Consider the following 12249-nt stretch of genomic DNA (forward strand, 5'->3'; position numbering starts at 1 on the left):
GATGGTCAAGTTTTCGGCCGATCGATTGCATCCCGCGCCTGAGCTGCACCTCATCACGTGCTGGCTTAGGGTGCAGGATCAGCCTTCGAGAGGACTCGAGGCTTGACGCGCAGACCTGGATCCACATAAATTAACTAACGTCCTCATGATACCACCAATTTGTTTGTTTACTACTTATATCGCAACATGAACTGCTTTTGGTATCTTTCTAATGGCCATGAACTGCTGAGAAGCAAACGAGCGCATGTATTTGACCTTGTCCTGCCTCCTCCTGTGTCTAAACACACTGGTTTCCAACGCTAGAGCCCCAATTCGAACTGGTTCTCTGTAAAATAGCGCGAATGCTGGCGCAGCGCTTGCCGAGCAGCTCTACCAGTCTCTTTTGAAGTGACTCGTACGCCTTGGCCACGTCCACTTGTGCCTTCGGTAGCACCTGGCTTCATGGCGAAGACGAAGCCTGCGAGACCTTGTCCGATGGGAACTGCAGCCCGGTATCGCGGGTATCCAGAGTTGCCAGCGACTCCTGCATCTGATTGAGAAGGTTGTGTAGGGCGGGTGGCGCCGCCGATAGCCGCTCGAAGTTCTTGTTCTTCTTCTCTTTGGCCAGCGTACGCTGCCCAAGCGCAAACGGACTCAACGACGAAAGACCGGAATCCAGCAGCCTGGTTCCGTCGACCCAGTATCATGACGCCGTGATCAAGCTGCCTTTCACAGTCTCTGGTGAACTTCAGCTTCCTTCCCGAGAAACTCTGGTCGTGGAACACGGAGGTTGCTGATCTCTCAGCGGACGTGATGGACGCTGTCGGCGGCCAGACCGAAGAGCACACAGACCTTGCTGGAGTGAACACACAGCTCCAGGACGACTTCGCAGCGCTGGTGGAGCAGCTTCGTGCTCCTCCGCCAAGTCTTCTGAGGACAAGGTGGCGCTGTCGCGGTATCCCGTGCCCACGTCGCCGCCGTCGCCGCTACTGTGAGACTCTTCAGCAGCTTCGGCACCACCCCACGGAGCGGAGGCCACCACAACGGCGACGAGTTCGTGTCTGCAGATTGACCGCACTCCCCGAGCGACGCAGCATCCTGGGCGAGCAAACGGCGGGAAGATCTGGAGTCCAGTCCACAATGCAACCGCGGTGCTGGCCGCCAGCCAGGCGGTGGAACAACTCAGCGCCACCCGACACGAACACCTTCTCCCACGCGGGCAGCAGCAGCACCAACACTCGACGCCGTCACGAATCGTAGGAGCTTTGTGGGGGTCACCGGCCAACGCGCTGGGGCAACTCGAGGCTTCCAGCCCGCCCCCACGTCGCCAATGTCCCAGAGGAGCGTGTTCCGGTTGCTGGACGGCGCCGCGTGGCTCTTGAACAGCGCGTGCGGGTCGCACTTGGCCACTGTCACCTCGATCTCCGTCTGGTGGTGCAGCTGTCCACGCTCAGCGCGTTCGTGTTCAGGTCCAGGTGCACGTTGACGTTCCCGTGGATCGTGGAGGCCCCAGCGTCGACACAGAGCCGCCCGACGCAGCGGACGCGTCTGTCGTACCGGACGCGCCTGCGGACACGGAGTGCGCGCCATGGCCCGCGCCCTGCGCGCTGCTGACGCCGCGAGAGTCGTGCTAGCTGCGGTGCCGTCCGCCCATTATTGCTGAGCTTGGCATGCTACTATTGCGAATTTTGTGTAATGTAATTTTCGGGAAAAGGCCAACTTCAACTTTTCGGATATGAGGCCAACTTCAACTTTTCGTTAGACGGCAGGGCCTACAGGTTCCAGCGATACGTGATGCATGGAATTGAGACCATTAACACTGCGTGGATGCCTTCAAGCACAGTACTGCCAAGCTCGTACTACGAACAAACACACCCACTAAGCTCATCTAAGGCCCGCTTTTCTCTACTTTGCGATGTGGTTCTCAAAATGCAGACGCAAAGACGCCGTCTAAGCTGCTCGAGTGTCCTCTTAACACGACCCTCGAACTACTGCATCGACGCCGACGCTTGCAGGTACTGCGCTATAAACAGAGTAGTGGGTGGCGTCAATGAACGAGTTCATCGCTTCAGGCACCGACGGCTGTCTTTCAGAAGAGGACGGCGAGTGAGGCGCCTCTGCTGCGCTGAAGCATTCCGTTCAGTGCGGACACGTGAAGCATGCATTCCGAGCGTACAGTTAACTCAATAGCAAAGGTCGCTGGATCTTTTCTTGAAGCACACCTGCGACAAAAGACAAATGGTTGGCTCGCCGTGGGCCGAGCTCGAGGAGCTACTGATACCATATTCATCCTGGTGATCGCGAATCTTGGTACCGTATTGCCAGGCAGCGCGGCGTCGAAAGAATGTAAGCATTACTTGCTGCCAGCCCGGTGAGAATATGGTATGCTTGGGATCTTTGGTTTGCCACGAGCCAAGGAGAGGAGAAGAGCATGGTCTGCCTGATGCATGTACAGTAGGGTTGACAGCCAAAGCGTAGCCACTCAGAGCATCACCCCGATCCGTTTCGTTCCGGCGGTGCCTTGAGTGGGAGACGCACAAACTGCAGCCGACGCCAAGTCAGAACTTACGAGCCCGACGCCGAATTTATTTCGAACTTATTTCGTGGAACCGCATTGTTGAAGTTGCGTGCTATAGCCGTGCGAACGTGGCTCTCGAGTTGAAGATGGCTACACGAGTTGAACTGAACCATGAACTGAACCATGCTGTCGCAGCAGTGGTATGAGAGAGGGATCGGCCCACTTGGCGGCGCCCCTGTCGAGGCCTTCTCATTCTCCAATATCCTGCCTCGCCAGCAAGCCTCCCCACCCAGCACCCGCCCAGGCTCCCTCCCCATCCAGCCATGGCTCCGTCCGTCCGCCGCCTCGTGGCCCTGTTCGAGTCCCGCGCCGCCGTCCGCACCGCGACACGCGCCTCCGCAGCCGCAGCGACCAGCAGGACGAGGGTCTCCACCCTCATCGAGTCCTACAGCGCCTCGTCGACCATCGCGTCCAGCTCCGTCGAGGCGACCGACGTCGCACGCTCCTCCGCGGTCGCAGCAGTGGAGACGCTCGACCCCCGCTGGTCCATCCAGCTCCTCGACGCGGCGAGGTTTGCCGAGTTCCAGTACGGCTACTCCGGTTTCGAAGCTCCAGCCGTCGACGACCAAGACCAAGACCAAGGCCAAGGCTTCACGGCGCTGGAGCCGACTGAAGAGCTCCACGAAGTCACTGCTGCCGCCGCCGACGACGGAGACGACGAAGACTGCCTCCAACAAGCGCCTCCTGCTGAGCTGCCCGTCGGCCCTGTCGACGACGCCGACGTCAAGAGCTACAGCCAGCTCCTGCAGGAGGCCGACGACCTCCTCGACCGCGTCCACGACGCGGCTGCTGCTGACGCTGCGCCTGCAGTCGTTGAGCCCAAGCCTTCGGAGACCCAGCCGCACGTCCGAGCTGCTGCAGCTCCGCAAGCTACCAAGTCCCGCCTGTTGGACTTCAAGCAGAGCGCGGCGTTTGTCGGGCAGTGCGCGCAGGCAAGGCGGCGGCGCAGCGCGGCAGCAGCGAAGCCCCAACGTCCGCTCTGGAAGCTCTGAGCGACGTTACTCCCGAACGACATGCATGTGAACTGTGTACAGTAGTAGTAGTAGTGCGTGCATTTCCAGACCCAGGTTTGCAGTCGACCTCTGCTGCTTGACGGACGTGGTCTAGGCTGCACCTCATTACGTGCGCGCCTGAGACCTTCCTGTTCATCGAGCGGCGGGGTCGATGGTCAAGTTTTCGGCCGATCGATTGCATCCCGCGCCTGAGCTGCACCTCATCACGTGCTGGCTTAGGGTGCAGGATCAGCCTTCGAGAGGACTCGAGGCTTGACGCGCAGACCTGGATCCACATAAATTAACTAACGTCCTCATGATACCACCAATTTGTTTGTTTACTCCTTATATCGCAACATGAACTGCTTTTGGTATCTTTCTAATGGCCATGAACTGCTGAGAAGCAAACGAGCGCATGTATTTGACCTTGTCCTGCCTCCTCCTGTGTCTAAACACACTGGTTTCCAACGCTAGAGCCCCAATTCGAACTGGTTCTCTGTAAAATAGCGCGAATGCTGGCACAGCGCTTGCCGAGCAGCTCTACCAGTCTCTTTTGAAGTGACTCGTACGCCTTGGCCACGTCCACTTGTGCCTTCGGTAGCACCTGGCTTCATGGCGAAGACGAAGCCTGCGAGACCTTGTCCGATGGGAACTGCAGCCCGGTATCGCGGGTATCCAGAGTTGCCAGCGACTCCTGCATCTGATTGAGAAGGTTGTGTAGGGCGGGTGGCGCCGCCGATAGCCGCTCGAAGTTCTTGTTCTTCTTCTCTTTGGCCAGCGTACGCTGCCCAAGCGCAAACGGACTCAACGACGAAAGACCGGAATCCAGCAGCCTGGTTCCGTCGACCCAGTATCATGACGCCGTGATCAAGCTGCCTTTCACAGTCTCTGGTGAACTTCAGCTTCCTTCCCGAGAAACTCTGGTCGTGGAACACGGAGGTTGCTGATCTCTCAGCGGACGTGATGGACGCTGTCGGCGGCCAGACCGAAGAGCACACAGACCTTGCTGGAGTGAACACACAGCTCCAGGACGACTTCGCAGCGCTGGTGGAGCAGCTTCGTGCTCCTCCGCCAAGTCTTCTGAGGACAAGGTGGCGCTGTCGCCGTATCCCGTGCCCACGTCGCCGCCGTCGCCGCTACTGTGAGACTCTTCAGCAGCTTCGGCACCACCCCACGGAGCGGAGGCCACCACAACGGCGACGAGTTCGTGTCTGCAGATTGACCGCACTCCCCGAGCGACGCAGCATCCTGGGCGAGCAAACGGCGGGAAGATCTGGAGTCCAGTCCACAATGCAACCGCGGTGCTGGCCGCCAGCCAGGCGGTGGAACAACTCAGCGCCACCCGACACGAACACCTTCTCCCACGCGGGCAGCAGCAGCACCAACACTCGACGCCGTCACGAATCGTAGGAGCTTTGTGGGGGTCACCGGCCAACGCGCTGGGGCAACTCGAGGCTTCCAGCCCGCCCCCACGTCGCCAATGTCCCAGAGGAGCGTGTTCCGGTTGCTGGACGGCGCCGCGTGGCTCTTGAACAGCGCGTGCGGGTCGCACTTGGCCACTGTCACCTCGATCTCCGTCTGGTGGTGCAGCTGTCCACGCTCAGCGCGTTCGTGTTCAGGTCCAGGTGCACGTTGACGTTCCCGTGGATCGTGGAGGCCCCAGCGTCGACACAGAGCCGCCCGACGCAGCGGACGCGTCTGTCGTACCGGACGCGCCTGCGGACACGGAGTGCGCGCCATGGCCCGCGTCCTGCGCGCTGCTGACGCCGCGAGAGTCGTGCTAGCTGCGGTGCCGTCCGCCCATTATTGCTGAGCTTGGCATGCTACTATTGCGAATTTTGTGTAATGTAATTTTCGGGAAAAGGCCAACTTCAACTTTTCGGATATGAGGCCAACTTCAACTTTTCGTTAGACGGCAGAGCCTACAGGTTCCAGCGATACGTGATGCATGGAATTGAGACCATTAACAATGCGTGGATGCCTTCAAGCACAGTACTGCCAAGCTCGTACTACGAACAAACACACCCACTAAGCTCATCTAAGGCCCGCTTTTCTCTACTTTGCGATGTGGTTCTCAAAATGCAGACGCAAAGACGCCGTCTAAGCTGCTCGAGTGTCCTCTTAACACGACCCTCGAACTACTGCATCGACGCCGACGCTTGCAGGTACTGCGCTATAAACAGAGTAGTGGGTGGCGTCAATGAACGAGTTCATCGCTTCAGGCACCGACGGCTGTCTTTCAGAAGAGGACGGCGAGTGAGGCGCCTCTGCTGCGCTGAAGCATTCCGTTCAGTGCGGACACGTGAAGCATGCATTCCGAGCGTACAGTTAACTCAATAGCAAAGGTCGCTGGATCTTTTCTTGAAGCACACCTGCGACAAAAGACAAATGGTTGGCTCGCCGTGGGCCGAGCTCGAGGAGCTACTGATACCATATTCATCCTGGTGATCGCGAATCTTGGTACCGTATTGCCAGGCAGCGCGGCGTCGAAAGAATGTAAGCATTACTTGCTGCCAGCCCGGTGAGAATATGGTATGCTTGGGATCTTTGGTTTGCCACGAGCCAAGGAGAGGAGAAGAGCATGGTCTGCCTGATGCATGTACAGTAGGGTTGACAGCCAAAGCGTAGCCACTCAGAGCATCACCCCGATCCGTTTCGTTCCGGCGGTGCCTTGAGTGGGAGACGCACAAACTGCAGCCGACGCCAAGTCAGAACTTACGAGCCCGACGCCGAATTTATTTCGAACTTATTTCGTGGAACCGCATTGTTGAAGTTGCGTGCTATAGCCGTGCGAACGTGGCTCTCGAGTTGAAGATGGCTACACGAGTTGAACTGAACCATGAACTGAACCATGCTGTCGCAGCAGTGGTATGAGAGAGGGATCGGCCCACTTGGCGGCGCCCCTGTCGAGGCCTTCTCATTCTCCAATATCCTGCCTCGCCAGCAAGCCTCCCCACCCAGCACCCGCCCAGGCTCCCTCCCCATCCAGCCATGGCTCCGTCCGTCCGCCGCCTCGTGGCCCTGTTCGAGTCCCGCGCCGCCGTCCGCACCGCGACACGCGCCTCCGCAGCCGCAGCGACCAGCAGGACGAGGGTCTCCACCCTCATCGAGTCCTACAGCGCCTCGTCGACCATCGCGTCCAGCTCCGTCGAGGCGACCGACGTCGCACGCTCCTCCGCGGTCGCAGCAGTGGAGACGCTCGACCCCCGCTGGTCCATCCAGCTCCTCGACGCGGCGAGGTTTGCCGAGTTCCAGTACGGCTACTCCGGTTTCGAAGCTCCAGCCGTCGACGACCAAGACCAAGACCAAGGCCAAGGCTTCACGGCGCTGGAGCCGACTGAAGAGCTCCACGAAGTCACTGCTGCCGCCGCCGACGACGGAGACGACGAAGACTGCCTCCAACAAGCGCCTCCTGCTGAGCTGCCCGTCGGCCCTGTCGACGACGCCGACGTCAAGAGCTACAGCCAGCTCCTGCAGGAGGCCGACGACCTCCTCGACCGCGTCCACGACGCGGCTGCTGCTGACGCTGCGCCTGCAGTCGTTGAGCCCAAGCCTTCGGAGACCCAGCCGCACGTCCGAGCTGCTGCAGCTCCGCAAGCTACCAAGTCCCGCCTGTTGGACTTCAAGCAGAGCGCGGCGTTTGTCGGGCAGTGCGCGCAGGCAAGGCGGCGGCGCAGCGCGGCAGCAGCGAAGCCCCAACGTCCGCTCTGGAAGCTCTGAGCGACGTTACTCCCGAACGACATGCATGTGAACTGTGTACAGTAGTAGTAGTAGTGCGTGCATTTCCAGACCCAGGTTTGCAGTCGACCTCTGCTGCTTGACGGACGTGGTCTAGGCTGCACCTCATTACGTGCGCGCCTGAGACCTTCCTGCTCATCGAGCGGCGGGGTCGATGGTCAAGTTTTCGGCCGATCGATTGCATCCCGCGCCTGAGCTGCACCTCATCACGTGCTGGCTTAGGGTGCAGGATCAGCCTTCGAGAGGACTCGAGGCTTGACGCGCAGACCTGGATCCACATAAATTAACTAACGTCCTCATGATACCACCAATTTGTTTGTTTACTCCTTATATCGCAACATGAACTGCTTTTGGTATCTTTCTAATGGCCATGAACTGCTGAGAAGCAAACGAGCGCATGTATTTGACCTTGTCCTGCCTCCTCCTGTGTCTAAACACACTGGTTTCCAACGCTAGAGCCCCAACTCGAACTGGTTCTCTGTAAAATAGCGCGAATGCTGGCACAGCGCTTGCCGAGCAGCTCTACCAGTCTCTTTTGAAGTGACTCGTACGCCTTGGCCACGTCCACTTGTGCCTTCGGTAGCACCTGGCTTCATGGCGAAGACGAAGCCTGCGAGACCTTGTCCGATGGGAACTGCAGCCCGGTATCGCGGGTATCCAGAGTTGCCAGCGACTCCTGCATCTGATTGAGAAGGTTGTGTAGGGCGGGTGGCGCCGCCGATAGCCGCTCGAAGTTCTTGTTCTTCTTCTCTTTGGCCAGCGTACGCTGCCCAAGCGCAAACGGACTCAACGACGAAAGACCGGAATCCAGCAGCCTGGTTCCGTCGACCCAGTATCATGACGCCGTGATCAAGCTGCCTTTCACAGTCTCTGGTGAACTTCAGCTTCCTTCCCGAGAAACTCTGGTCGTGGAACACGGAGGTTGCTGATCTCTCAGCGGACGTGATGGACGCTGTCGGCGGCCAGACCGAAGAGCACACAGACCTTGCTGGAGTGAACACACAGCTCCAGGACGACTTCGCAGCGCTGGTGGAGCAGCTTCGTGCTCCTCCGCCAAGTCTTCTGAGGACAAGGTGGCGCTGTCGCGGTATCCCGTGCCCACGTCGCCGCCGTCGCCGCTACTGTGAGACTCTTCAGCAGCTTCGGCACCACCCCACGGAGCGGAGGCCACCACAACGGCGACGAGTTCGTGTCTGCAGATTGACCGCACTCCCCGAGCGACGCAGCATCCTGGGCGAGCAAACGGCGGGAAGATCTGGAGTCCAGTCCACAATGCAACCGCGGTGCTGGCCGCCAGCCAGGCGGTGGAACAACTCAGCGCCACCCGACACGAACACCTTCTCCCACGCGGGCAGCAGCAGCACCAACACTCGACGCCGTCACGAATCGTAGGAGCTTTGTGGGGGTCACCGGCCAACGCGCTGGGGCAACTCGAGGCTTCCAGCCCGCCCCCACGTCGCCAATGTCCCAGAGGAGCGTGTTCCGGTTGCTGGACGGCGCCGCGTGGCTCTTGAACAGCGCGTGCGGGTCGCACTTGGCCACTGTCACCTCGATCTCCGTCTGGTGGTGCAGCTGTCCACGCTCAGCGCGTTCGTGTTCAGGTCCAGGTGCACGTTGACGTTCCCGTGGATCGTGGAGGCCCCAGCGTCGACACAGAGCCGCCCGACGCAGCGGACGCGTCTGTCGTACCGGACGCGCCTGCGGACACGGAGTGCGCGCCATGGCCCGCGTCCTGCGCGCTGCTGACGCCGCGAGAGTCGTGCTAGCTGCGGTGCCGTCCGCCCATTATTGCTGAGCTTGGCATGCTACTATTGCGAATTTTGTGTAATGTAATTTTCGGGAAAAGGCCAACTTCAACTTTTCGGATATGAGGCCAACTTCAACTTTTCGTTAGACGGCAGGGCCTACAGGTTCCAGCGATACGTGATGCATGGAATTGAGACCATTAACACTGCGTGGATGCCTTCAAGCACAGTACTGCCAAGCTCGTACTACGAACAAACACACCCACTAAGCTCATCTAAGGCCCGCTTTTCTCTACTTTGCGATGTGGTTCTCAAAATGCAGACGCAAAGACGCCGTCTAAGCTGCTCGAGTGTCCTCTTAACACGACCCTCGAACTACTGCATCGACGCCGACGCTTGCAGGTACTGCGCTATAAACAGAGTAGTGGGTGGCGTCAATGAACGAGTTCATCGCTTCAGGCACCGACGGCTGTCTTTCAGAAGAGGACGGCGAGTGAGGCGCCTCTGCTGCGCTGAAGCATTCCGTTCAGTGCGGACACGTGAAGCATGCATTCCGAGCGTATAGTTAACTCAATAGCAAAGGTCGCTGGATCTTTTCTTGAAGCACACCTGCGACAAAAGACAAATGGTTGGCTCGCCGTGGGCCGAGCTCGAGGAGCTACTGATACCATATTCATCCTGGTGATCGCGAATCTTGGTACCGTATTGCCAGGCAGCGCGGCGTCGAAAGAATGTAAGCATTACTTGCTGCCAGCCCGGTGAGAATATGGTATGCTTGGGATCTTTGGTTTGCCACGAGCCAAGGAGAGGAGAAGAGCATGGCCTGCCTGATGCATGTACAGTAGGGTTGACAGCCAAAGCGTAGCCACTCAGAGCATCACCCCGATCCGTTTCGTTCCGGCGGTGCCTTGAGTGGGAGACGCACAAACTGCAGCCGACGCCAAGTCAGAACTTACGAGCCCGACGCCGAATTTATTTCGAACTTATTTCGTGGAACCGCATTGTTGAAGTTGCGTGCTATAGCCGTGCGAACGTGGCTCTCGAGTTGAAGATGGCTACACGAGTTGAACTGAACCATGAACTGAACCATGCTGTCGCAGCAGTGGTATGAGAGAGGGATCGGCCCACTTGGCGGCGCCCCTGTCGAGGCCTTCTCATTCTCCAATATCCTGCCTCGCCAGCAAGCCTCCCCACCCAGCACCCGCCCAGGCTCCCTCCCCATCCAGCCATGGCTCCGTCCGTCCGCCGCCTCGTGGCCCTGTTCGAGTCCCGCGCCGCCGTCCGCACCGCGACACGCGCCTCCGCAGCCACAGCGACCAGCAGGACGAGGGTCTCCACCCTCATCGAGTTCTACAGCGCCTCGTCGACCATCGCGTCCAGCTCCGTCGAGACGACCGACGTCGTACGTTCCTCCACGGTCGCAGCAGTGTAAGCCAGCACGTGATGAGGTGCAGCTCAGGCACGGGATGCAATCGATCGGCCGAAAACTCGACCATCGACCCCGCCGCTCGATGAACAGGAAGGTCTCAGGCGCGCACGTAATGAGGTGCAGCCTAGACCACGTCCGTCAAGCAGCAGAGGTCGACTGCAAACCTGGGTCTGGAAATGCACGCACTACTACACAGTTCACATGCATGTCGTTCGGGAGTAACGTCGCTCAGAGCTTCCAGAGCGGACGTTGGGGCTTCGCTGCTGCCGCGCTGCGCCGCCGCCTTGCCTGCGCGCACTGCCCGACAAACGCCGCGCTCTGCTTGAAGTCCAACAGGCGGGACTTGGTAGCTTGCGGAGCTGCAGCAGCTCGGACGTGCGGCTGGGTCTCCGAAGGCTTGGGCTCAACGACTGCAGGCGCAGCGTCAGCAGCAGCCGCGTCGTGGACGCGGTCGAGGAGGTCGTCGGCCTCCTGCAGGAGCTGGCTGTAGCTCTTGACGTCGGCGTCGTCGACAGGGCCGACGGGCAGCTCAGCAGGAGGCGCTTGTTGGAGGCAGTCTTCGTCGTCTTCGTCGTCGGCGGCGGCAGCAGTGACTTCGTGGAGCTCTTCAGTCGGCTCCAGCGCCGTGAAGCCTTGGCCTTGGTCTTGGTCTTGGTCGTCGACGGCTGGAGCTTCGAAACCGGAGTAGCCGTACTGGAACTCGGCAAACCTCGCCGCGTCGAGGAGCTGGATGGACCAGCGGGGGTCGAGCGTCTCCACTGCTGCGACCGCGGAGGAGCGTGCGACGTCGGTCGCCTCGACGGAGCTGGACGCGATGGTCGACGAGGCGCTGTAGGACTCGATGAGGGTGGAGACCCTCGTCCTGCTGGTCGCTGCGGCTGCGGAGGCGCGTGTCGCGGTGCGGACGGCGGCGCGGGACTCGAACAGGGCCACGAGGCGGCGGACGGACGGAGCCGTGGCTGGATGGGGAGGGAGCCTGGGCGGGTGCTGGGTGGGGAGGCTTGCTGGCGAGGCAGGATATTGGAGAATGAGAAGGCCTCGACAGGGGCGCCGCCAAGTGGGCCGATCCCTCTCTCATACCACTGCTGCGACAGCATGGTTCAGTTCATGGTTCAGTTCAACTCGTGTGAGAGCCACGTTCGCACGGCTATAGCACGCAACTTCAACAATGCGGTTCCACGAAATAAGTTCGAAATAAATTCGGCGTCGGGCTCGTAAGTTCTGACTTGGCGTCGGCTGCAGTTTGTGCGTCTCCCACTCAAGGCACCGCCGGAACGAAACGGATCGGGGTGATGCTCTGAGTGGCTACGCTTTGGCTGTCAACCCTACTGTACATGCATCAGGCAGGCCATGCTCTTCTCCTCTCCTTGGCTCGTGGCAAACCAAAGATCCCAAGCATACCATATTCTCACCGGGCTGGCAGCAAGTAATGCTTACATTCTTTCGACGCCGCGCTGCCTGGCAATACGGTACCAAGATTCGCGATCACCAGGATGAATATGGTATCAGTAGCTCCTCGAGCTCGGCCCACGGCGAGCCAACCATTTGTCTTTTGTCGCAGGTGTGCTTCAAGAAAAGATCCAGCGACCTTTGCTATTGAGTTAACTATACGCTCGGAATGCATGCTTCACGTGTCCGCACTGAACGGAATGCTTCAGCGCAGCAGAGGCGCCTCACTCGCCGTCCTCTTCTGAAAGACAGCCGTCGGTGCCTGAAGCGATGAACTCGTTCATTGACGCCACCCACTACTCTGTTTATAGCGCAGTACCTGCAAGCGTCGGCGTCGAT

The 12249-nt window shown here is 59.5% G+C and overlaps 6 protein-coding genes across 6 annotated transcripts; 2 read left to right on the plus strand and 4 right to left on the minus strand.

The window, feature by feature from the left end:
- Nucleotides 1–439: 439 nt before the first annotated feature.
- Nucleotides 440–1569, minus strand: PHYSODRAFT_335208 (hypothetical protein; the record flags this gene model as incomplete). Its single annotated transcript, XM_009532565.1, has 5 exons — nt 440–613; nt 690–799; nt 832–987; nt 1058–1187; nt 1258–1569. 5 exons carry the CDS (start codon nt 1567–1569, stop codon nt 440–442), a joined length of 882 nt encoding a protein of 293 aa, XP_009530860.1.
- A 1251-nt stretch (nt 1570–2820) lies between these two features.
- Nucleotides 2821–3549, plus strand: PHYSODRAFT_335209 (hypothetical protein; the record flags this gene model as incomplete). The annotated part of the gene is made up of 1 exon (XM_009532566.1): nt 2821–3549. One exon carries the CDS (start codon nt 2821–2823, stop codon nt 3547–3549), a length of 729 nt encoding a protein of 242 aa, XP_009530861.1.
- Nucleotides 3550–4159: 610 nt separating this feature from the next.
- On the minus strand, nt 4160–5289 carry PHYSODRAFT_335210 (hypothetical protein; the record flags this gene model as incomplete). Its single annotated transcript, XM_009532567.1, has 5 exons — nt 4160–4333; nt 4410–4519; nt 4552–4707; nt 4778–4907; nt 4978–5289. The coding sequence occupies 5 exons, from the start codon at nt 5287–5289 to the stop codon at nt 4160–4162; spliced, it is 882 nt and encodes a 293-aa protein (XP_009530862.1).
- Nucleotides 5290–6540: 1251 nt separating this feature from the next.
- Nucleotides 6541–7269, plus strand: PHYSODRAFT_335211 (hypothetical protein; the record flags this gene model as incomplete). The annotated part of the gene is made up of 1 exon (XM_009532568.1): nt 6541–7269. The coding sequence occupies one exon, from the start codon at nt 6541–6543 to the stop codon at nt 7267–7269; it is 729 nt and encodes a 242-aa protein (XP_009530863.1).
- Nucleotides 7270–7879: 610 nt separating this feature from the next.
- Nucleotides 7880–9009, minus strand: PHYSODRAFT_335212 (hypothetical protein; the record flags this gene model as incomplete). Its single annotated transcript, XM_009532569.1, has 5 exons — nt 7880–8053; nt 8130–8239; nt 8272–8427; nt 8498–8627; nt 8698–9009. 5 exons carry the CDS (start codon nt 9007–9009, stop codon nt 7880–7882), a joined length of 882 nt encoding a protein of 293 aa, XP_009530864.1.
- Nucleotides 9010–10689: 1680 nt separating this feature from the next.
- Nucleotides 10690–11558, minus strand: PHYSODRAFT_335213 (hypothetical protein; the record flags this gene model as incomplete). The annotated part of the gene is made up of 2 exons (XM_009532570.1): nt 10690–11461; nt 11542–11558. The coding sequence occupies 2 exons, from the start codon at nt 11556–11558 to the stop codon at nt 10690–10692; spliced, it is 789 nt and encodes a 262-aa protein (XP_009530865.1).
- Between the last annotated feature and the right edge of the window lie 691 nt (nt 11559–12249).

Source organism: Phytophthora sojae (assembly GCF_000149755.1).
Source record: "Phytophthora sojae unplaced genomic scaffold PHYSOscaffold_6, whole genome shotgun sequence".
Taxonomy (NCBI): Eukaryota; Oomycota; class Peronosporomycetes; order Peronosporales; family Peronosporaceae; genus Phytophthora; species Phytophthora sojae.